Raw genomic sequence first — 25,047 nt, 5'->3', positions numbered from 1 at the left:
GTGGGTACTGAGCATGCATCGCAGGCAGAGATTGCTTCAGCAGCAGAGACGTGGGCATGTTGAGTCCTGACTACACACCTCTGGAAAGATCATCTCAGTGAGGGCCTATGCGAGGGAGGAGGCCCACAGTCTCCAACAGCCCTGCTGCCCCTGCTGCAGTATTATTCCCTTAGGTGGTTCACTCCCGCCCCCACCCATGCAGGCTAGCCAGCCTTACGTGTCAGAGGGGGCCCCAGTGGCCCCTACTGTGAACATCTACCCAGTTGTTTTTAGTGTCCTGGCCCCATAAGTAATGCCACCCCCTCTGCCTGTCTCTTTCAGAATGGCAACAAAGACAACTCCCTGGACGTGCTGGGCACAGATATCTGGGCCGCCAATACTTTTGATTCCTTCAGGTAACTGCCTCCTTCTTGTCTGGTGTCCAGGGGCTGGTGGGGTCTCCTGCCACATCAGGACTTACAGGGCAGATCCAGTCTGGAAACAGAGAGATGAGGCTGTAGGGGATGGACATCTGCTAGCAGAGGTTCCAAGAAAGGAAGAGCGAAAGGGCAGAGGTCAAGAGGAAGACAAGAAGACTGAAGTGGGTGGGGCAGAGCAGAGGAGGGACTGGAGATGGTGGGAGCGCGGAAGAAGGCGCACATGACTGTAATGGGAGGCAAAGGTGTCACCAGCACACACCCCCTTCCCACCTTCCAGTCAGGAAAAGAGGGACAGGGCTCTGTAGCCCAGTGGTGGGGTGTCTCCAAGGCGTGAATGAGGTTTGCTCCTTAGCAACACCCACACAAAAGGAAGACTGATTGGTCCAGATTTTAGAAGGTTCCTTTTGGTGCTTGGGATTGACCAGGCTCCTCAGGACATGGGACATACTTCTGTTGTGGGTAGTGGCCTTGGGCCATAAATGGCCAGTCTTGAGTCATCTCTGTCCCATCCCCTGAGCTATCTAACTCTGGGCTGCCTGGTTGCAGACTCTCCATGGTGAGGCTCCGAGGATGGAACAAGGGAGCTGGCCCCTGCTTACCTCATCCTGAGCATCATTTTGTGCTCTGGTGACAGGTGTTTGTCCTTCTTTTTCTGGCCCTTCTTAAATGTAGACATGAAACAAATTGGGTTGTTGTTGGGGACCCCTACAGCATGGGCAGGCAGCTCACATTCATGTCGGATACATTGCACTCTATCCCAAGTGGGGTCTGAGCGGCCTCAGGTGTGGGTGCCCTCCCCTCCTCTCCCTCCCTGCCCACTGAGCCTCCTGCCTATCCTGTATAAAGGCTTCTTATATTTGTCACCCTTTCTCGCCCTCTAGTGGTGCCACCTGGGACCTACAGCCTGAAAAGCTGGATTTCACCCAGTTCCATCGGAAGGTCCGCCACACACCCAAGCAGCCCCTGCCACACATCGACAGAGAAGGGTAAGGACTCTGGGGGAGGGGATGGGGAGAGAGGTGCTCTTACATGGAGAGGAGTGAGGGTGGGGGAGTGCGCAGGGCTTTGTTCCACTGCACGGGGGAAGTGGAGTGATTCCATGTTCTAGGTGTCTTCCCTGCTGAGCCTAGGTCTAGAGGTAACTGGATTTTCTAGAGAATTTCTCCATCCTGAGCAGACACAAGATTGTCACCTGTCAATTAGTTGCTCTTGTGGGTCACCCACTGGAGCATTTGAAAGGTTACCTTAAACACCAGAAGAGGACCCACCCAAGTCTCAGATTCGGTAGGTGTGAGGCTCCTCCCCTCGAAGCCGTGCCCAACCCGTGATTGGTGGGCAGCTTGCATCTGCGCGCAGCCAAGGACAGCTGGGTATAGAAGCTCAATTCAAAAGCGAAACTCCCTTAAGACGCTATGAGGTGGGTTGTGGGTTGTGGATTTTTTGGTGTGAACTTGATTTCAAGGCTCCTGAGCGTCAGCTGTATAGATGACTTTGCCCTGCTGCAGTGTCAAATAGTTGGACGTGTCCAGTAGAGGCTGGAGAGTCACACGTCCCAGGAGCTCCCGGGGAGATGCTGACCTGCCTGCGTATGCAGAACCCCCGTTGGGAACTGGTCCCAGTACAGGCTTCACTGGCCTGTCTCACCCTTGTTGGCTCCAGGAACCAGTATTACCTGCCTTTTAAAAGGTAGCCTCAGGGTCTGAGCTGCCCTCAGGGCACGTATGTGGGACCAGCCCGACCCAGACATGAGACAAATAAGCCATCGCTGCTTTTCGTTTTGTTTTTTTTTTTTTTTTTTTAAGTGATTTTTACAGAGGTGAAGTTTATGTAACATAAAATCAACCACTTCAAACCGTGATTTGACAACATTGAGCTTGCTTACAGTGTTCGGCAACCACTGCCTTCTTCTTGCCCCTCCCCCCCCCCCAGTATAGTCACTTCCAGTCATAACCTCATGTCCAGCCCCTCCCCTCCCCCCTGATAACCAACAATCTGCTTTATGTTTCTGTGGATTTAGTTTTTTCTCCTGGGTGTCATATAATCAGAATCATTTGTATCCTTTCTGTCTTTTGTCTTTTCTCTTGGCATTTTTAAGATTTTTAAGATTTTAAGCATCCATGGACCATTCCTTTTTGTAGTTGAGTAGTACTCCATGGAGTAGCTAACTTCATGGAGTAACTGAGTGATACTCCATGGTACCAGCTACTCCACCGTTGTTCATTCATTCACTGGTGAAGATTTGGGTCCTTCCTTTAGGCTTTTATAAAAACCACTGCTTGACACATCCCATTGTAAGCCGGATCTGTTTAGGTCCCTCCTTACGGGACCGCTCCACCATGCTGGAAAACTGGTAGCTTTTTCAGGAACTATAAAGTGTTCCCAAAGCTGAATATGGTACACCACACTAGCAGTATAAAGGACTCCTGATTTTTCCCATCCTCAGTCTCATTTGGTTTCCTACTTTGGGACTCAGAAGTTTTGCCATTATGATTTTATTTGCTTTTCCTCCTGTTCTTGCCCCCTGTTCCTGTCTCCCTGTTACCCTCACCCCGAACATAACCAGCATGATGGGAACTCTTACTGTATGCCCTGTGTCCTCTGGCAGTGCTCCGTCCCCTTCCCATGCATAGAGGCCATTCCTCTTGGTGGCATAAGAGGTACCGAGCAGGAACCCAGGGACAGTGTTGGTCTCACCCCCATTTTTAGGGCCAGAGCAATGGGGTTCAGGAAGGGTTTAATAAAATACCCACAGAATGAGGTGAGAATGAGGAGTCTGGAAGGAGCACTGCAGAGATATTTCCTGGGATGCTCCTGTCCCTCCTGTGTGTGTCCCTTGGGAGCATGTCTGGTGACACCATGAAGCTGAGACTTGGGAAATGTAGGTGACCGTGGCACTTTAGTCTGTGAGTAGCAAATGGGTGTGTCTTAGTTAGGGTTTTACTGCTGTCAACAGACACCATGACCAAGAAAAGTCTTGTAAAGGACATTTACTCGGGGCTGGCTTCCAGGTTCAGTCCATTATCATCAAGGCAGACTTGGTGCAGGCGGAGCGAGAGTTCTACATCTTCATCTGAAGGCTGCTTAAGCCCATGCCCACAGTGACACACCTACACCAACACCCTCTAATAGTGCCCCTCCCTGGGCCGAGCATATACAAACTATCACAAGGTGTGCCAGCTTCACACACACAGATGACCAGCCTCATCACGAGCAGGTTGTGGGAGATGCCGATTAATGGCTGCACGGGGAAGATCGTTCTGTGCCCAACAGCATTGTCCTGTCTAAAGCCAGAAGACCAGGCCACCCCCTGTTCACCAGCTTCAGCCCTACTTCTTAGCTAGGCTCGCCCAGCAGCAGAAGCTGGCTTAACGGGGTGGGCAACCTAGCCCTGACTTTCATACCGCTCAGGATTTATGGACAGTGCCCTGTGGCCACCTTGTGGCCGGGACAGGAACTCTGTCCCCCATATCCTTGCCACAGGAAGGGGTCGACTCCACGCGTCCATCCACTGCAACCTCCCTCAGAAGCAGGTTGCCAAGGCTTCCCACAGCCTGTGCGTTCCCATTGAGGGACAGAACTAGAGCGAGCCGTTGCCTTGGCAACCCCACTGGCAGCAGTGACTCAGCTGGTCTGCAGCCACCATCTGCCCGCCACACCTGCAGCTCAGTAGGAAGTTTCACCCTGGCCAGGCAGGCTAGTGGTCAGAGCTGGCCTCTGTACACTGCCCACTGCTGACCTCAGACCGCTGAGGTGAAAGGTCACAGGCCAGGCCCGTTCCTGCTGGGTGGAGTCTGCCACGGGCAGAACCACCTGGTGAGTTCAGTTCCCGGGCATGTTTTACGCACACGATACCTTAAAAAGTGGTAACAGCCATTCTGATAGGGCCAGTTCCCCAGTGCCTTCTTCCCAAAATCTATAGCCTGTGCACAGCACACAGTCAGTGCTTTTACAGGCCAGCCTGCCCCTCTGGGTTCCTGCAGCACCACCTCATACCCCGGATGGGGTACTGGCCACAGTTCCATTGGGCAATCCCCCACCAGTTCCCGGCTTGATGAACGTAAGTGCCTGGCTAGGCTCCTAGCCCCATGCAGCCATGTCTGATGAAGAAAAGAATGGTCTAATAGAGGCCAAGTTCAGGTCCTTGTTTTCTTCTACCTAAGCCTTTGGTAGTTTGACCTGCCAGATTTTTTTTTTTTTTCTGTCTGGGTTCCAGGGCTTCCCCCACCCCCGTCTCTGTCTCTCTGTCTTTCTCTCTGTCTCTCTCTGTCTCCCCCCCCCCCCAACACACACACACACAGACAGAGACAGACACACCACCACCACCACCACCACCACCAGATTTTTGGCACTCTTGTCTTATGCTGCCCTCTAGTGGCATTTAGGCTCACAGCCCTAGGAGGTGAGTTTCCAGTTGACTCTTACCAAGAACTCTAAGGTGTCTGTCTGGAACCACATCTGGTTTGTTTTCCTTGACAGGAAGCCAGAAGTGATGCCAGGCAAACATTTAAACCAATGAGAAAACCGCTCTGGAATTTGAGTTGAAGCTGAGTTGAGGTGGTGTGCCTGGGGAGAGTCAGGGATACCCGGGGAGAGTCAGGGATACCCGGGGAGAGTCAGGGATGCCCGGGGAGAGTCAGGGATACCCGGGGAGAGTCAGGGATGCCCGGGGAGAGTCAGGGATACCCGGGGAGAGTCAGGGATGCCCGGGGAGAGTCAGGGATACCCGGGGAGAGTCAGGGATGCCCGGGGAGAGTCAGGGATGCCCGGGGAGAGTCAGGGATGCCCGGGGAGAGTCAGGGATACCCGGGGAGAGTCAGGGATGCCCGGGGAGAGTCAGGGATGCCCGGGGAGAGTCAGGGATACCCGGGGCAGCCTCTGCTCTAGGCTCTGACTGGTCTCCTGCCTGCTCCTCTGCCCTGGTAACGTGGTAACGGTAGCACCGACGGCAGCAGAATGGACATACCTCCCCTGTGCTCTGTGTTCTTATCATTTTAACCCACAAACCAGCTGTGATTTTCAGACACTGTCACTATCCTCATCTTCCAAACGAAGACACAGAGGTATAAGAAGGTGACTTGCAGAGTCCCTCAGGAGGGGACGCACCCGGAGTTCAAACTCCGGCAGTCCGGTGCTAGCGGCTGTGCCTTTGAATGTGCAAAGGAGTAACAGCTCTGGGCAGTGACTGGTCACAGCACCCCCTGTCTGCAGGCACACCCATCCACAGAGACCCCGAATACAGGACACACAAGATAGCTGAGTGGCTGGCGTTACAGGCCTCAAGACAAACAAGGAGAAGGAGGCTATGCTGGTTTCCTGCCGTCTCCTGCCTGCCTGTGTGGCTTTGGTGTGGTTGTTTGGTCTCTCTGTTTGCTGATTTTTCCACCTTTTGGTGCAATGGGGCCAGTGAACCAGCATTCTCAGGAATTGTGGGGGTGGGGTAGTCATCAGCTGGGAGCTTAGCAACTGTGCCCATAAGGGGGTATTCGTGGGTTCATCGCCCACCTCCCTTCAGATGGGTGTTGCAGGAGGGCTACAGGAATCCACCTTCAGGGCTCTTTTCCTTGGGTGAGGGAGAGCAGGCCACACCTCTCCTGACCCGCCCTCCCCTCGTGCAGCCAGGCAGGGACAAGAGCTTGATGCGCCATCCTTCCAACACTGCTCTGTCTTTTGTGGTCCAGGTTTGGAAAGGGGAAGATGGAAGATGGAGATGGTATCAGCCTGAGTGACATTGAGAAGGTCCTCCCCACCTGGCAGGTAGGTCCTCGCTCTTCTCTGCCTGGGCACTCCTCCTGCTGGTCCCTTGCCGCAGCCAGTGATGGACCTTCAGCAGGGGCAATGGGAGCAGGTGGGTAGAATGGGAACTCACCGGGGACCAGCTGTCCCACTGACTGTTTGTGGCAAACCGCCTTGGTGATACGGTAAGGCCACCCTGACTCTTAAATGAAGGGAACTTGGGCTGGCCACTACTTGGAGGTTTTTTCATTGACCTGACACCATAGCGGGTGAGCATTCTATAGGCTGCTCACACTGGGCGGATGGTCTGCAGAGGGTTGAATGTGGCCTTTGAGGAACAAACTCGACTTGCCAGCCTCAGCACCCGCCGTGATTGCTGGTTTTGTTCTTGATCGAGTTCCTGTCCCAGAATGAGCTCTGAGACAGGAGGGTGCACTCAGGTCTAGAGATCCAATCATCCGAACCTAGGTGTTCCAGAGAGGGCACTTAGAGCCGTAGTCCCCAGGAAAGGGACTGGAGAGGGGGCTCTTCTCACTCCCAAATCTCTTCTCTGCCCTGCCCCGAGCCTGTCACTGAGAGAGGCTGGGGAGTCCATGATCTGGCCCCAGGATTTGAGTGAGGGTGGGCTGGCAGGGTCCCTTTTCCCCATCTCTGAGTTTACTGAGTTTCTTATATCTGGAGTTTGTGTGTTTGTCATGCTTTGAAGTGTATGTATGTGACGTGTGTGTGATGTGTCTGTGTGACGTATGTGTCCCTATATGTATGTATACACAGAGATGACCTAAAGGGTTTCCCTCAGTTACCACCTCCTTTATTCTTTGAGACTAACTGCCTTAGTTGCTTTTCTATTGCTGTGATGAACATCATGAGCACAAAAGCAACTTGGGAAGGAAAGAGTCTGTTTCAGTTTAAGGTTCTGCTATGAAGGAAGTTGGAGCAGGAAGCTGAAACGTGAACTAAAGCAGAAGCCACAGGGGACTGCTGCTCACTGGCTGTGTCCCCATAGCTTGCTCAGCCTGCTGCAGGGATGGCACTACCCACAGTGGGCTAGGCTTTCCTAATCAGTCATCAGTCAAGAAAATGTTCCTTCAGACTTGCCTAAAGGTCAGTCTGATGGAGGAAATTCCTTCAGGGGGGTTCCATTTTCCCAGGTGATCTGAGCTTTCGTCAAGTTGAAAAAACAAAGCAAAACCAAACCACGCACCTAACCAGCATATGGACCGGCCTGGAGCTTGACAATTCAACTAAACTGGCTAGTCAGCCAGCCCCAAGGGTCCTGTTTCTTCCTCCCCTTATGGGACCACACAGCACCATGCTCAGCTGTAACGTAGGTGCTGGAGTTTGAACTCTGGTCCTCTGATTCTCACACCAGCACTGGATAACCTGCCTCCTCCCCAGCCTGCACATCTGGGAACTTTTCAGTGTCTGTCCTCTGTGCTTTCAAATGTCAGCAGGCCCCACTTCTAATCCCCAGGGCTTGCCAAAAACCTGCTCGTCTTATAAAAGTCTTTTCCCTCTTTCTTTATTTGGGGTACCTCCTGCTGACTTGTCCTCAGGCTCGGTCATTTTTTTTTTTTTTTGTGATGTCTAAGCATGCTAATTCCGTCTGTCTTGCCTTCCACCTCTCACGTGTTTTAGCATGAGATGTAACTTCCGGTCAAAGCTTGATGCTCTTCCCCATTACCTATTGCAGGAGCCATGCCAGCCCGTTTCCTTAGTTGGTTTGTTCTGGTAGACTCTTTCTGCGTAGCCCAGGTCAGCTTTAATTCACAGAGCTCCTCCTGAGTGCTAGATTACAGGTGTGTCCCACCACACGAGGCTCACGGGTCATAGTTCCCCATACACCAGAGTCAAAGCAAGTAGGGAATGAGCTGGCAAAGTGGCTCGGTGGGTGGACAAGTTTGCGGCCCATGCTGGGTGGCCTGAGTTCTGTCCCTGGAACTCACACAAAGGTGAAAGGAGAGAAAACACTCCACAAGGTTAACTGCACACGTGTGCTGTTGCCTGTACACACATGCACACGTATGCACACACACACATGCACGCACATGTACAAATGAGAATATTCTTTTTCCAAAACAACTGCAAGAAGCATGTAAGGAATAGGACGTCTTGGTGAGAGAACAGAGTGTCAGCCATTCACAGCTTCATCTCAGAAGGACAGGACAGCGTTGCAATCCCGTATGCCGTGTGCTAGCTGGACAGACTGACCTGCTACCTCATGGGAAGGCCTGCTCAGCTGCAGGATCAGACAGAGGAATCCATGCTTTAAAAACATTACAGGAAATTCCTCCACACAGTACAGTCAGAAACCTCAGGTCCCAGCTGATTCTAACCACCGTGGCTTAGACACTGCACGGGGAATTTGCAATTCCCGTAGGACTCCCAAGGCTGATGCAGGCAACTGCTCTCTAGATAAGAATTCTGAGTCCCAGAGAAGCAGCTATTCAGGGGATGGCTGTTTGGAGAGTTTGTAACATCCCTTTAAGCACCACACAGCTGAAGGTGCCTGCGCACGTTGTCTGTTGGGCTCCTGAGTGCTACCCAGGCCACGGCATTGGCATATGGAGGTCTTCACGGCATGAAGTCACGTAATGCAAAGCAGGGTGTTTGGGACTCCTAGCCTCAGTCACGGAGAGCCAGTGACTGGATAGCGTGCCTACTGACCATCAAACACTGTCAGAAGGCACTGTGTGCCTGACTAAAGACCATGAAGACTTCCATATAAGAAGGAAAACCCTCTCTAGCTTAGGGACCCCGAGCTTCCCTTGGGATATTTTGGCATGTGTAGAACTGAATGAACTCCCAGGCAAAAATCCACTAGCTCCCTTTTCTCCCATCTGGAGCCAAGAAGTAGATAAAAGGGGTTATCCTGAGTTTATTTCCTACCTGCCTTCCACGCTCTCCTCTAAAGAAAACAGATGCAAAAGTCCCTCTAGCTTTGTCTCTGAACATCCTCTTCCCATAGAAGCCCAAGCTACTGCCCAGTCTCTTGGCCCAGCTAACCGCCCCAGCCTCCGTCCTGGGCTCTGTCTACCCTACCAGCAGCTCACCTGAGCCCTGGCCTCGTCTACCTTGATCCTTCATTTCTCTTTGCTTTCTTCCTTCCTGGCGTCTAGCTTGTGCATGCTCTACCTTATAGGCCTTGTCTTGCTGAGGTCACCTCTGCTATAAGACTCAGAGACACAGGGCAAGTCCGTCCTCCCTGTCCCTCAGACCTCCTTTCACCCCTGCAGGGTGCTTCCTGATCCGGGGAGGTTGCCAGCAGTTTCTGGTGTGCAGCAGCGCCTCCTGCGGTCACCCTCTCTCCTTCCGTCACTCACCTAACCTCGGGCAAGTCCCTTGTCCCCGCCTTTTAGAGAGACTGGCATTTGTTCCTCAGGAAGGGCACAGTCCCCTCAAGGAAATGACAGGAGTAACAGACCGAATGCCCTGTCATTAGAACCGTGAATGCCAAGCAGATGCTGGCATCTCGCCCAGGTCACAGTCCCTTAGGGTGAAAGTCTGTCCTCTCCCTACGAGCACCACCTTCCTCCCCAAGCTGCAGCCATTTCCAAAGACTTGGGGTTCCAGCTCAGCGGAGAGCCCCAGTGGCTCCAGGCTTAACAACTGTGACCGTTCTCCTGAAAGCATTGAAGGTATTGGGGGGCGTGTCCTCAGTTGGAGATCAGATGTGACAGTGGTTCCTGGTCCAGCCCCTGTAGCCAAAGCACAGGACCTTACCCTTGGCGATCCTACCTGGGTGCATTTTCACTGTGAACAGGGGACCCTAGGGGCAATGCCTTTTAGTGCAAACCGTAGGAATTCCCATTGCTGCAGGTATTGGGACCTGTGGGCCTAGGCCCTCAGAGCTACCCATGGTCTTGGGATAAGTGGGTGTCCATGTCCAGAGATCACACCTGCATCTCTAGGAACCTTGTCTATAAGAATGGTTCCTCACCCACAAATAGCATTTAGTGAAGGCCAATGTAGGTGTCTTAGTCAGGGTTTCTATTCCTGCACAAAACATCATGACCAAGAAGCAAGTTGGGGAGGGAAGGGTTTATTCAGCTTACACTTCCACATTGCTGTTCATCACCAGAGGAAGTCAGGACTGGAACCCAAGCAGGTCAGGAAGCAGGAGCTGATGCAGAGGCCATGGAGGGATGCTGCTTACTGGCTTGTTTCCCCTGGCTTGCTCAGCCTGCTTTCTTATAGAACCCAGGTCTACCAGCCCAGGGATGACATCACCCACAATGGGCTGGGCCAGGGATGGCTCCACCCACAGTGGGCTGGGCCCTTCCCCACTTGATCACCAGTTGAGAAAATGCCTTACAGCTGGATCTCATGGAGGCATTTCCTCAAGGGAGGCTTCTTTCTCTGTGATAACCCCAGCTTGTTTCAAGTTGATACAAAACCAGCCAGAACAGTAGGTGAGGTTTGGTTTTGTCCCCATTTGTATATGTATATGAATATGTATATGTATATATGGTCTGTGGAGACCAGAGGACCACCTCTGCGTCCTTTGAGACCGGGCCTTTCATAGGCCTGGGGCTTGCCAGCTAGACTGGCCAGTAAGTCCTGGGAATCCTCCTGTCTCCCTCTCCTCAAAGCTTGAATTGCAAGCACAAGCATTTAACGTGGCTTCTGGGGGTCAAATTCAAGTCCTCCTGTTTGTGAGGCAAGGATTGTACCTACTCACCTACCTCAGCCGGTGATGTAAGAGTCGCCAAGGTCCTCCCTGTGGAGGCAGCATCAGGAGAGGAAGAGCTGGAGACCGGCTGGGTGAAAGCCCAAGGCAGGCGTCACAGCACCCACTAGCGCTTGCTTCTCTGAGTGATTCGAGGCTGCCATTGCTCTCTAGGATCTCTGGTCAAGTAAGGCATCAGGAGGCAACATGGACATGGTTCAGTCATTCTGGATGGTGAAACCATAGGGCAGAGCCTGGGTCCCACATGGCAGCATATGTTGGGGTCCTGAGGGACTTGATGTGCTGCTGTGGCATGCACGTGAGTGAACGGCGTGGTCTGTCTGCCATTTTCAGTGCAGTTTACGATCACACGGATGACTGCATGCTGCCACCGGAGGGTGTCGATGCATCACTCTGCCACTAGAGGGTAGCACTGCACCACCCTGCCGGCTCCCTTGTCTACCTGAGAAGCCCTGGTCCCCAGCAGTCAAAGGTCTTTCCTCCATATCAAAGCCCAGTGAGCAAGGTTGTCCCCAAACAGCCTACTCAGATCTCAGAGGAGAAAAAAGAAGTAGCCACTCAGGACCAAACATCCTCTGCTGTCTAAGATCGCCAGGAACCCTCGGAGCATGTGGCTGCTACCCCCAGGAGGACAGTTACATGGGCAAGAGGGCCACCTTCCCAAAGTGCCTCAGCATGCAGAAAACTCGGCAGCATTGATGAGAGTTTGGGGAAGCCGGAAAGCATGAGCCTCTCTCCTAGGAAGGACAAGAACTGGTAGTCCATGCAAGGGGAGAGACGAAGTTCCAGGATTCATGATCTGAGCCCCCCAAATTCAAATCCAAGGGAAGGAATGAAGCCTGCTCTCACACAGCCCTGGCCTCACCTCCATCCCACTGCTAAAGGAAGCCCCAACCTGGGCGTGATCACCTCCAGAGGCAGTGGCTTCAAGGAGCGATTTCCCTTCATTGCTGTGAATCTCCGCCCCGTTCCCACTCCACCTCGGCTTGCTCAGCAACTATCATAGAATGGTACAAAGCTGACATGCTGTTTTTCTGATCTGTAGGCAGGCCCGGGGTCTCCTTCACATTCCCAAAAGAGGAGCCTTGAAGCCCTAAGGGAGTACCCCCTAACCCCGTACCTACCCCATGCTCATGTCTCTGATGCCTTTTGTGTCTTCTGTAACGCTCTGTAAAAGGACAGTATTAGCTGATGCATCACCTAAGTTTTTCCTATACAACCATTGTGTGTGTGTGTGTGTGTGTGTGTGTGTGTGTGTGTGTGTGTGTGCGCGTGTGCGTGCGGTGGTGGTGGTGGTGTTACTGTGTTTTTGTTGTTGTTTTGGGTTTTTTTTTTTTTTTTTTTTTGAGGGAGGTTGATTTTGAGGGGTTTTTTTTGTTTGTTTTTTTGCGGGGGTTGTTGTTTTGGTGGTTTGGTTTGGTTTGGTTTTTTTTCTTGTAACTGTTTTGGTGTTTTGTTTTGTTTTGGAGACAAATCTCACTGTGTATACCAAGCGACTTCAAACTTGCCTCAGCTCACCTTCTGCCTCCTGTGCGCTGGGTTTATAGTCATGTGCCACAATGCCCAGCTAGGGACAGGTTTGACCCTTTTCTTTGGATTCTTCATCAGGCAAAAGGTATGCCGTCTGTGATTTGTTTGGCAATAGGAGTGATGGTACACCTTACTTCTTCGTTTTGCGTCTCTGCTTGGAAATTTGTAAAGGCAATTTTATGCCTGTCAATAATCATTTGTTGGCTCTGACCTCAGTGTCTGTGCTGGATTAGGGAAGCTGGGCCAGGCTTTCACTGAACCTCCTCCGTAACTAAGTCAAATGGAATGTCTTGCCTCATGAATGTGCCCAAGACACTCCCTGTGGTGGACCCTAAAAGGCCCAAGGGACGGTAAGTAGCCTCTTGACCTCAGGAGAATGTATCTCAAGCATTTTTTTTCATGCAAGAGGATAAGAGAGGGCAGAGGACACAGAAGAGAACAGTAATTAGGGTTATGTACTAATTACTAATTCTTCCCCCACTATGCATCAGATGAAGACTGGGTGAGACTTATACACTCAGCACATCCCCTGAGTTGGAGCCTGGGGTACAAAGGTAATTTTAAAATGAAAATTAGCCGCCCATAAAATGACAACCAAGAAGTCCCCTGATCCATCTAAGACTGGTGTTGGAGCAGGAGCTGCCTCCGTTCTCCAGCAGGTGGCACTGTCACCGTGTGGGGCCCTCTGCCCTACATCTGATAGGCATTGAGGCTGGAATGGCTGTGGCCAACTCTTCAGCCCTGCAGATGGGAAAGAGTGACTATCATTCCCTAGGGCTGTGTTGTCTCTCTTGCCAAGTCTTCTGGAAACTTCCAGGATCTGTGAACTCATAGGCGTAGGATTAGTAAAATATCCCAAATGCCCAGGCACAAAAGTCACGTGAACACCAAGCTTCACGCCCCCCAGCCCTTAAGGCTTTGCTGCTTCTAGTCACCTCACAGTCCTGTGGGAGGAGTGGTCTGGCTTCTTTTATTCCAAATACAAGTACTGACCGGATACCTTCGATGGACTGGGTACCTCCCTGTAGATGCTGCACGGCATTCTCTAGTGTCCCCTCAGTGAGACACTACTGGTGGGTGTGTCACAATGACTACCACTTGCTAACACACACCAAGCGCTTTCTTGAAGACACCTGCCTCTTTGAATTTTTTTTAATTTGTTGGCTTTAGTTTTTTTCATATAATACATTTTGATCATATTCTTTTCCCTCTTCCAACTCTTCCTGTCTTTCCCATCTTCCTCTTTATTCAACTTCACATTCAGTCTCTCTCAAGACAAAAGAAAATAAAAGTTCACCCCCCCCCCAAAAAAAAAATGGAGTCTGTTTTGTGTTGGCCAGCTGCTCCTGGGCATACGGCCTGCCCAGTGAGACTCGGCTGGAGGAAACAGGTTTTCCCTCTCCCAGCTGGAGCTTTCGTCTAGTTCGAACCTGTGCAGGTCCTATGTATCCTGCCACAGTCTCTGTGACATCATATGTGCATGAGCCATTGTGTCTGGAACTCGCCGTTTTCTTGAGGTCATCTGCCTTCTCTTCTGCGTAGCTCCCTGAGCTGCGAGCGAGGGGTTGATGCGGACTTTCTAGTTAGGACCGAGGAGACACTCCTCAGAGAGTTCATTTGCAGCTGTCCTCTGCTCAAGTGCTGCCTCCTCGGTGAGGCCTTTTGAGCTAAGCCATCCCTGCAATTCTTGCCTCTCTCTTCATCCTTCCTCTTGGTGCCTGCTGCACGCACGCTGTATTGACCTTCTGCTTCTGTTCGTTTGCACACTAGCTGGTCCAGGACATTTATCTCTACCTCCTAGGTGCTATGAACAGAATCTGTATGCCCTGTCTCTGAATCCTCAGAGCAGCCTGGTGACAGGTTCCTTCCATTATTGTTTTATGGTCTGGAGAGTTGATTACCTCGCCCAGAACCCACAGCTTACAGGGGAAAGTCGGAGCTAGAATTTAGGCAGCCTGTAAATGATGGGGAAGAGACAGAAGTTCCACAAGCCGGGTTTTCTGAGTCTGGGCAGCACAGGGTGTGCAAACTAGAGGTGAGTGCCGTTTCTTGATGGGCACAGAGAAAATGGCCATCGTTTCTCTCTAGTTCTGAAGGTAATCCATGTGGAAAGGGGTAGGAAAAGCAGGAGGAAAATCCCCACTGACAGTTTTGAGGAAGGGTCAAATGTGAGTGTTCCTTTTAAAAATCAGACAGGTTTCCAAAGTTCCCTCCTCCCTGTTGACCGAAGACAAGTCCCTACCTAGGAGAGCCCCTCACCTCCCTTTCCCCAGAGTTTCCTCGATTAGGACAAAAATAGGATAAAAATAAAGGAGACCAGAAGTTCTTCAATCCCTGGCTTCCTGTCCGGGGCCCCAGGTAGCAGGGCCCGTAGGGAACGGGGAGCAACGTGCTGGTGAGTCTAGTCTATTGTTATCTCCACTCCTGAGTCTTTTATAGAAGCGAATGCTTGGGAGTTGAAGACTTCTGGTGGTGACAACCAGGAAGGGCCCTTGGGAAGTGGCAACTGGCTAAGCCTGAGCGAGTTCTCACGGGTTCTTCCCTTCCCACTCGCATGAGGAACAGAATACAGAGAGCCAGGATCTAAGGTGGGAGCTGCCTTTGGAACGGGGTAGGGCTGGCTTCAAGAGGTCCAAGGAGCTCAGCATGCAGAATGAGGCCAGGGTCCGGCAAACCACAGTCCACACACTAAGTCCTCTCGCCCAGCTTTGCAAGTCAAGTTTTCTTACCGTATAGCGTCTGCTCTCTGTTTGCTCAGCGCCCTGTTGACTCCAAACCTACACTATCTTCTATCCAGTCCTTGCTGGCCTGGAACGTCAATGGGAAGAAAGCCAAGCCACCCACCACCATGGATCGTCATACACGTTCTGAAATAATCCTGTCAGGGCCTCCATTTCTTCAGCTGCACCGTGAGGATCGTGTACCTTGTTCGGTATTGGGAAACTAGGCTGGAGTCCAAGGTGGGAGCCACACAGAGATGGTCAGGCATTCGTAAGTTGCCTTTGCAAAGTGCTTCCTTAACAGGCCGAGTTCCAATCAGAGTGAACACATGAGGACAGGCTGGACAGACAAGGAGCCATTCTTGGGTATCTTGGAGTTGCTGGGGACTGAGGTTCTCTTGGATGCCTGAGGCTCCCTCAGACTAAGTGCTGCAAGAGGTCAGCTCACCAGAGGGGCTGGGAGCTTCTCCCTGGCATCCAATCCTCCTTGTCCTCAGATATATCCTTCCCTCAATCCTTCCCAAAGCTCCCTCCCTCTCTTTGAAGCCATCCTGAATAAATCAGACCACATCTGCCCCCAGAGTCTTCCTGGGCCTCCTAGGCCAGTTTTGAGTGTGTCTAATGTCTCCTGGCTTCTCGTGTGTTTGTGTTTCCCAGAAGAGGGAAGGAAGCCTTGAACTCAGCCTTGGTTATATGGGGGTGGGGGGGAGGGTGTCGGAAGAAGAGAACACGGCATCAAGGGGAAGTAAGCAGGTAATGGTACAGGATGGAAGGAGGCTGCAGAGAGTAGGGTCGGGGCCTCCTGGAGATGGTTCTGTTGAGCATCAGGTTAGGGTGGAGGCTCAGAGCCACATAGGGGCTCATCTGGATGTTCTGGAGTGGGATGAGAGGAGGCTTTGGGAAGCCATAGATTGGGCTCTGCTAGGACCTCCAGGAAATGGTCACTGGGAATTTCTACTGTTAGGAGAAGGATGAAGACGGTGGGCGGCATATGGCCCATGGAGGTGTAGTGAGGCCCGGGGGCAAGAGAGATGCCTCTGGGGAACCATGTTGAGAATCCCTTCCCCCTGAGGGACCAGCTACACAACAGTATAGTACATAATAGTCTTTATTAAAGTCATGGGAGAGTTAAGAGGATAACAGAGACAGAGAGAGAGAAGAGAGGAATAGAGGAGTAAAGGAGTAGAGGCCGGCCATGAACACACGGAGAGAGATGGGGAAAGGGAAGGGAAAGAGGAAGAAAAGGGGGGAAGAGCAAGGGAACAAGAACAAGAGAGAGCAAGAGAGGAGGGGGCAAGCATCCCCTTTTATAATGTCAGGTAACTGGGGGTGGGGCATACCCGGCTGTTGCCAGGTAACCGAGGAGTGGGGTATACCTGACTGTTGCCAGGTAACCAAGGGGTGGGGTATACCTGGCTGTTGCCAGGTAACTTAGGGGTGGGGTTTACCATACCCATAATCATTTGCTGAATTCCAGAAGGCTTCATCAGTCTTGAGGGGATGATCATATAAAGCCAGCATGGGCTAGAGAGCCTTTGTGGGAAGTAGTGTCACAGGCCTAAGGGAGGCCACGTTAAAGAATACCTACATCTAGGCTAATAATAGGACAAGAACTCCTGCCCTTCTCTGTCCTACCCTGTTGGAGGGTGAGCAGGGCTTGGGAAGAGGTTGCCAGCAGAGGTGCCAAGCACTCGGTGCTGGGAGCAGACCATAAGTTGGCCTGCTAGGCCTCCTTACCTGTGGGTGCACAGGGATAGTGCATCTTCTAACCACTGGCACACTAATCTCTACTAGAGAGCACCTATGGCTCATGGTGGGTGGGTCAGTTTCACCCTCCCCTGGGGCCTCACCACTCACCTTGTGGCAGTTTGCAAGAGCAAGGCACACACATGCACGTACAACATACACACGCACACAAGCACACACCCCACTTCAGGGATGCTCCTGGTAGCTTGGGCCGGTTTTTGGTAATCTAGGTTGCATGCTGGTCTGCCACCTGCTCTCTCTCCTGAGATCTGCCACCGGAAGAAGCTGTGAAGCCAGGGAAGGGGAAGGTGTTGTGAGAGTGTGAAGCATCCATTATTCCTTTATGAGCCAGGGGCCACTTCTGGTCTCCTTCCTGGCAGCGGTAGGTTCGAAGGCGGAGAAGCCGGTTATTTTCGTTTACCCAGGCTTCTGTCTCCAGGAGTGGCGGTGGGGGCGGACAGGGCTACGTGCTCTCCAGCAGGCATTTGTGAATGAGCCCCAGCTCCCAGGCCAGCCCCACAGACAGCCCCCCCAGGACGCGCCGACTCTCGCTGGCTTGATGTCGCTTTTTTCTGGTATTGCAGCCGCTGGGTGGAGGAAGCCTTCTTCTGGCCTAAGAACAATACCAGGGTCAGCGCAGGGACCTCCCTCCTACACCCTCTTCCTTCCATTGTGAGCTGCTGCACAATCCCAGGCCTCCAAGTCCTGCCCAGCCAGTTGGGGGCTGGTGGTGTCAAGCCCAAGAGAGATCAGCAATGTGTGTGATGGTGTAGTCACCTGGGCTGGAGGGTCTTGGGGAAGCATAGGGCGGATCAAGCATTTTTGAATGGCTACTATGCCCCTATGCTTTGCAGAGGCTGTCAGCAGGATGAGGCCTGTGGAAGAGGCTTCTTCTGGCTGACCCAGAGAGTCAGAGCACACTATACTCTCTCTCTCTCTCTCTCTCTCTCTCTCTCTCTCTCTCTCTCTCTCTCTCTCTCTCTCTCTCTCACACACACACACACACACACACACACAGCAAACAGGGTTGCTCCTTCCTCTTCACTAGGGCGCCCACATCTCTCTGCCCCATGTGGTGCTGCTCCTAGCTGAACACACATTTTACTCAATTCTGCATCAGGTTCTCAAAATGGGGTTCTCCTTCATCAGCATCAGAAAGATCCCCTGGAAACTTACCAGAAGTACAGGTTCCTAACTCCTGGATTTCTCTTCACTTCCAAGTGAGCCAGAAGCTCAAGATTGAACCCAGATCTGCACTTCAGCAGACTTCCCAGGGGACTCTCGCCAATGCTGCTGTGTGAATTTTCACTCGTGGCGCTGGCGTTAGAACCCAGGACAGCCTGCACGCTAGATGTGCGCCCTATTGCTGCATTCCTGAGCCTCACACTTGTAGCATCAGGACCAAACAGCAAATAACAAAACCAAATAATGAAAACAGCAAATGTGGATTTGTTGGGTGGGGTGGGGTGGGGAGGGGTGTGAGTGAAACATTGAGACAGGATTTGGGTATATGTAGCCCAGGTTGGCCTGAAAGTGTTTATACTGCTGCCCCAATTTGTTGGGTTACAAGTATGCACCCCGTAGCAATGGCTCTTAACACCTTGCTGATAATTTGAGTGGTTGATATAACCTATCACTGTCTCCCTTCCATCAGTGGCTAAGATGTTTGATTGCTTGGTTGTTTTTGTTTGCGGTTCTCTTTTTCCCTTCCTTCCTTTCTTTCTTTCTTTCTTTCTTTCTTTCTTTCTTTCTTTCTTCTTCGACTTCATCAGCTTTCTCAAATGAAGGACAAGGACTCCTGCTGTATGTGGTGACAGGGGTGGAGATTTGTGAAGGGTCAGGGGATGCAGCGGGGACACAGCCCCTCAGTGTCCTGTCATTGGTGATGTTCCAAATGACTCCTAAGCCTTAAAGCCCTGGCAGAGGCACTGGAGACCAGGGCTTCTGGGAGGCTTCCTGCTGTCAGTGCAGTTGAAGTTCAACTCAGCCATGTGAGCATCAGCTGGGTGGAGAATCGGTGGCAGTCGGTCTATACATGGAGGGAAACCATGTAGCTATTCTGGGGAGTTCCTTCCTTCTGCTCAAGCTTCATATATGGAGATGACCCGTCCTCCGTGTACATCGCGTGACCACCGACAGTGGAAGAAGCTGTTCCCAAACTCATTGCATGTCAGCAGAAAGTCCTGCCTTCACACACTGAGCGACAAACAAAAGCCAACCCAGAAATAAACCAGCAAACAAACTTCTGTCTCCAAAGAAAGCCATCGTGAATTGACATTAAAAAGGCCATGAGCTTCCTGCAGAAATCAAGTAGCTGGAACTGAAACAGTCTGGCCTTGCTCTCTGAGACTCTGTGGTCTCACTTAGTGAGCAGAGGGTCCAATTACAGATACTTCCTGTCTCCCCCACCCCCACCCACCTCATTTTTTCTGTATAGGCTCCACCATGCTTCAGGTCCAGTTTTTCACGCATGTATGCGTGCACAACCGCACACACCTCCACTCTCTCTGTCTCTCTGTCTCTCTGTGTGTGTATCTTTCTCTGTGCGTGTGTGTCTCTCTCTCCCCCATCTGTCTTTCTCTGTCTCTGTCTGTCTCTCTTTCTCTCTCTCTTTCTCTCTCTCTCCCTCTCACACACACACACACACACACACACACACACACACACACTGTTCTCTGCTGGGGACTTCTGAAGGAAGGACTTGTCAGATGATAAAAGCATTTTATATAGTTGTATGTTCTTCAAAGACAAGGATTTTCTCCCCCCTTTTGGCTCCAATCTGAAAAACTTAAAAGACAGTTCAGTGTAGAGCGAGTGTCCCTGCCCGGTTCCCACAAACCTGGACGTATGTTTTTATCACTGATGGAGGACCCAATGTGCCATTGTGCTGTGATTCCCAGAGGTCCACCAGCCTGGTAGGACCTGGTAAAAGGAAGATGGCAGCCTCCTTATCCACTGAGACAAGAGCAGCCCTGCAGCAGGCCTCCTGCCCTGAGGGTTTTATGCCAGGTGCTCACCAGGTCCCTAATGCTCCAAGAAGCCCAGAGCTGTTGTCATAAGCTCTATATTGAGCAGTCAGTAGAGCATAGGCCAGCTTGGTGCCACCCATGTACCACTGACTTCTCAGGTGACCTGGCAGCCACTGTGCCTCACTGCTAAAGTGTGTCAGATTAAGTGACTTCGAGAACCACATCCACACTCTGTGGCACTGACTGTCAGTTCCTCCCACCTCAGAATAGTGGGTAGCCTTGCTTCAGGTAAGATTCGAGAGAAGGAAAGGAAGAGGTTGCTGGCCACACTTAGGCCTCTAAGGTAATGGTTCCTTACCTATGGGTCTCGACCTCTTTGGGGTCCAAACCTTTTCACAGCGGTCACCTAAGGTCATCTGAAAGCAGATATTTAGATTGCCATTCATAACAGTTGCAAGATGACAGTTACAAAGTAGCAGTGAGAATAGTTTTATGGTTGGGGGTCACCACGATATGAGGAACTGCATTGGGGGGGCAGCATTGAGAGGGTTGAGCCCCACTGCTCTGCGGGGTATGAGCCCAAAGTTCCATCCGCCTACTCATTTCCAACGTGCTCCAGGCTTCTCATTTAAAAAGGGGTATGCTAGTTTTTTAATCACTATGACAAAAAATACCTCATAGGTCAACTTTTAGAAGGAAAGATTTATTTTAACTCTCAGCTTAAACCATGGTAAACTGGCTCCACTGGCCTGTGGTGAGGCCACAGTGAACATCACTGTGGGGATATGTGGTGGGTCAGCGCCATCTCCCCTCAGTGTGCTCTTAAATATCCTTTCACCCAACCACAGTTCCGTGGCCAAAATCAAGAGGTGAATATCAATAGACTAGATCTTCTCTATAGATCTCATTTAAATTCATGTCCTTTATAGATGAAGTTCTTATGGGTTTTTGGTTTTTAGAGGGGAGTGGGTGTTTGTTTGTTTGTTTTAATTTTTGTTCATTTTGTTTCGCTTTGCTTTTGGTTTAGAACCCAAGATCGTATATGGCTTTTAGTTATCTAAAAATACGCAAAGCATATCTCTTCCTTCAGCCTTTCTTCCAAGGCCTTGCCATTTTGCAGAATACAGCCCATGAGCCCTGCCTCCCCCAGACCCAGCCCATGAGCCCTGCCTTTGCTGGTACCAGGTATTTTCACATCTCAGGCAGCAGAGGTGTCCAGGTTCTGCCAGAATGTCAGTCAGTCCCCTCTAGAGAGCGCATGGCAGCACCTCACCTCACTCTTCCAGCTTCTCCTCCATCCATTCTGTCCTCTGAAAACTGTTATCCTTTGTGCTTCTGTGGATCTTCTGACTTTTCTGCTAGTGGGAGGGGAGAAGACAATAGAACAACCTGCCGTGTTAAATACAAAGTCTCACTTGGTTGGATGTTTAAGAAAAAATTAAGCTGGTGGTGTCAGTACAGGCCTTTAATCCCAGCACTCAGGAGGCAGAGGCAGGTGGATCTCTGAGTTTGAGGCCAGCCTGGTCTGCAGAGTGAGTTCCAGGAAAGCCAGGGCTGCCCAGAGAGACCCTGTCTTAGGAGAAAGGGAGGGAGGGAGGGAAGGAGGGAGGGAGGGAGGGAGGGAGGGAGGGAAAGAAGGAAGGAAGGAAGGAAGGAAGGAAGGAAGGAAGGAAGGGAACAAAGGAAGGAAAAGGGATGGAGGGAGGAAGGAAAGAGATTAAGGTGCTGAAGAGACAGTCAGCCAGCCACTTGTCTTGCAAGCATGGGAACTTGAGTTTACCAGCAGAAACCTACAGTACAAAACAGTTGGGTATGGTAGTGTGATCTAACATCCCAGACAGGAGGATCCTTGCGGCTTACTTGCCAGCCCATTTAACCTACTGGGCATGTTCCAGGCCCACAAGAGACCTGTCTCAAGAAAACAAGGTGGACAGCACCGGAGGAACATCTGAAGTTGACCTCAGGCTTCCCTACACAAGCATATAAATGTGTGTGTACAACTGACACACGTGCGCCCACACATATGAACATACACAGTCATACACAGCACAAGGAAGAGAAGTCGGAAAAGGTACCTAGGGACCCAGTGACAGTAATCTTAGAACTCCAGCCACCTCTTGCCTACCTTTGAACATGACCATTTTATTAGTGAGACTCGTGGCAGCAAGCCTTGAGGGTGCTGGGGGCTGGGTGTTTAGTCCCAAAACACACCTGTCAAGGGATGAGGCACACAGTTAGTGCTCTGTCCATACTGGTACCATCGACTCACCAGTTAGGTGTTAGAGCAAGTGAGCAAACGTACTGCCAAGAAGAGGAGAGAGCCATCCTGGAAAAAGAAGTTACTCTCACAGACTTCCAGGCCTCAGGGCATCAGTAGCCTCTTCTGTGACCACCTGGGACTCTCCCCACTGGTTACTAAGAAACATGATCCCGACCCATCCCCATGAGTGGCCTGGTCCTAGAAGGCCTCATAAAGTGCCCTGAGAACCACAGGTGTAGAATGTCTGGTAACTTCAGTCTTCCTACTTGAGGGTTCTTCCCATCTGGAAATTTCTAAATGAGCCAGGACACCCTTAAGTCGGGTTGATGATCTGCTCTGGAATAACACACCACAACCTAGTGCTGTGGGGACAGTCACCTGAGAGCTTGGGGTAAGGACAGAGGACTCGGTGGCCTTAAGGCAAGAACTACAGGAATGTCCCTCGTTCCTGAAAGGACTTCATTTCTAGCTGGTTCCTTTGAAGGATTTGCCCTATGAATGTTGTCAACTGGGGCGTTGATATGTGAGCTAGGAATGTGTTATGTAGGTTGGCCTAGAAGGATGGGAGAGGATAGGCTGAGGGAAGACTCGGGGGTAGGAAGCCAAGGCTCAGTACCTGGACCAGCTGGAGAACATGGAAAAACATGGCTGCCTCCGTCTGGTGGCCAGGTGAAGGAGCAGCTTTTTCCCTGTCGTGTTGTGGAGAGATGACACTCTTTAGACACGAACCCTGAAGACTGTCTGGCTATGACCACTCTGTGCATATCATTTAAAGAAGGAAACAGGGCTCTAATAAGTAAGGGCTGGCCCCAAGACCACACAGCTAGTCTACCCATATTTTGGTGCCCAGGGTTTCCAGGCTACTATGTTTCTCAGACAGCCTACCGTTCTTTTTATGATTCTGGATGTGTAGTCGTTGCAAAGGGCTCACAGGACATCTGTTTAATAATTCATTCTAGAATCTCTGAGGGATCATGATCAAGTAGGTGCCTTTGAAACGATTTCAGCACTAAAGTGTGTGCACATAAAATGTTCTATAGAGAGGAAAATGGACCAAAAAGAAAGAAGGAAGGAAGGGAGGGAGGGAGGGAGGGAGGGAGGGAGGGAGGGAGGAAGGAAGGAAAGAAAGAAAGAAAGAAAGAAAGAAAGAAAGAAAGAAAGAAAGAAAGAAAGAAAGAAAAGAAAAGAAATAACAAGGGAAAGATTCATATTGCTACAGCCCTCTGTGAACCCGGTAACGCCCTCCCTCTGAGCCCCTAGCACAATGCTAAAAGGAGCCCTGACAGGTGATCCCCACCAGAACCAGGGAACCCTCTTTAGCTCTCATGTGCCCAGGACTCACACAAAACAAGGTCCGCATGGAAGACACATCTTCTCTGCTGTGCCATTGTGACAGCCCGTGTTGTCAACCGTTCCAAGTCCTCTTGTAGCACTTCACGCTGGGCTGCTGGGGATGCTGGGAGTTCATAGTTTAGCCCTAAGAAAAGCTTGGGCTAGTTTTGTCACTGGTCAGTATGGAAACTAAGACTATACAGCTTTTTTCATTAGTACATTTAATAACCTGTGTGTGACCAAGAGACTTCAGCTCTCTCAGGGTTGTGTGAAGCATGGTTGTGTAGTATCACAACCTTTCAGTCAGATGAAGTGTGAGTTGAATATTTAATCCATTTACTCATTTTCTAGAAAGCTGCATGTGGAGATTAGAACATGTCTGGCTGAGGAGGAGAACCTTGTCTTTGGACATATCTACCAGCCAAGAGGCAGAACACACACTGTTTCCTTAGGGTAAGGGAGTCATGAGGTCATAAAGTTCTGTACCAGGAAGGACCCTTCAGAATCACCTAGCGTAATGCCTTTTTTTAAAATCAGGATTAACTTTTTGTTCTTTAAAAAGTTTTTTTTTTACTTATAATATATTTTGATCATGTTATCTCCCCTCCCCCAACTAGTCCCTGGTCCTCCGTACCTCCCATCCCCCCTCAAAATGTCAAACAGACAAAAACAACCGTAAAACAGAACCAAAACAAAAGCACACGCCAAAAAACATGTCATCTCTTTTGTTGTTGTTGTTGTTGTTGTTGTTGTTTTGGGCAACTACTCCAGAGAATGGAGCCTGCCCTGAACTAAAGCTGGTCTGTCTGTGACTTTCCCGCAGGTGTCAGTTGCAAATGGCTTCTTGGTTAGGGGTGGGGCTTGGCGTTCACTTCCCGTTCTCCGTGCTTGAGGTTTGACCGGTTTGAACCTGTGTAGGTCTTACGTGTGCTTACAGTCTCTGTGAATGCAGATGTGCATCAGCTCCGCTGTGTCTGGAAGATGCTGTCTCCTTAGAGTCCTCCTCTGGCTCTTACAGTCTTTCCACCTCCTCTTTGGGTTGTGGGGTGTGAGATGTGGAGTGGGTGTTGATGAAGACATCCCATTTAGGGCTGAGGACTTCAAAGTCTTTCACTCTCTGTACACTGGGCCTCTGTTAATTACTATCTACCTCAAGAGGATGCTTCTCTGGTGAGGGCTGAGTAATACACTGATCTATGGGTCTAGCAATATGTAGCTAGGAGTCACTTCATTGATATGTTTCTTTAACAGAATAATAGTAGTAGGCTTTCCCCTAGGGCCCATGATCTATCTAGCCTCAGGGTCTTGGCCAGTTTAGCAGAATCAGTATCAGATATGCAGATATGGATTTCATTTTATGGGCCTTTAAAATTCAAATTTCACACACACAGATATGTAGGTAGGTAGATAGATAGATAGATAGATAGATAGATAGATAGATAGATAGATAGATAGATAGATGTGGTTGACCCCAAAACATATGTACCACTATTGCACCAGGATATCTTATGGACAAGTTACTGTGGTTTACAGGGTTTGAAGTTAAGTAAGACCGACAACTATTTCTCTCCTCTGGGTGTGTACAAAGTACCTTCCAGCACTGTGAACATTAGTTAGTATGGTTGAAGCTTCTAATTGGGCAGCAGCT

At 50.7% G+C, this 25,047-nt stretch overlaps 1 protein-coding gene across 5 annotated transcripts in view; it reads left to right on the top strand.

The window, feature by feature from the left end:
- Positions 1 to 25,047, top strand: part of CTIF (cap binding complex dependent translation initiation factor) — a 258,284-nt gene that overhangs the window by 85,587 nt on the left and 147,650 nt on the right. For all 5 annotated transcript variants that reach the window (XM_080920215.1, XM_080920216.1, XM_080920213.1 and 2 more), the window contains 3 exons: positions 322 to 395; positions 1,301 to 1,405; positions 6,098 to 6,173. In XM_080920215.1, the coding sequence (XP_080776341.1) occupies positions 322 to 395; positions 1,301 to 1,405; positions 6,098 to 6,173 (255 nt within the window). The remainder of the gene's footprint in view (positions 1 to 321; positions 396 to 1,300; positions 1,406 to 6,097; positions 6,174 to 25,047) is intronic.

The sequence above is a fragment of the Micromys minutus genome (assembly GCF_963924665.1).
Source record: "Micromys minutus genome assembly, chromosome: 8".
Lineage (NCBI taxonomy): Eukaryota > Metazoa > Chordata > Mammalia > Rodentia > Muridae > Micromys > Micromys minutus.
This window is presented reverse-complemented; position numbering and strand designations above follow the sequence as displayed.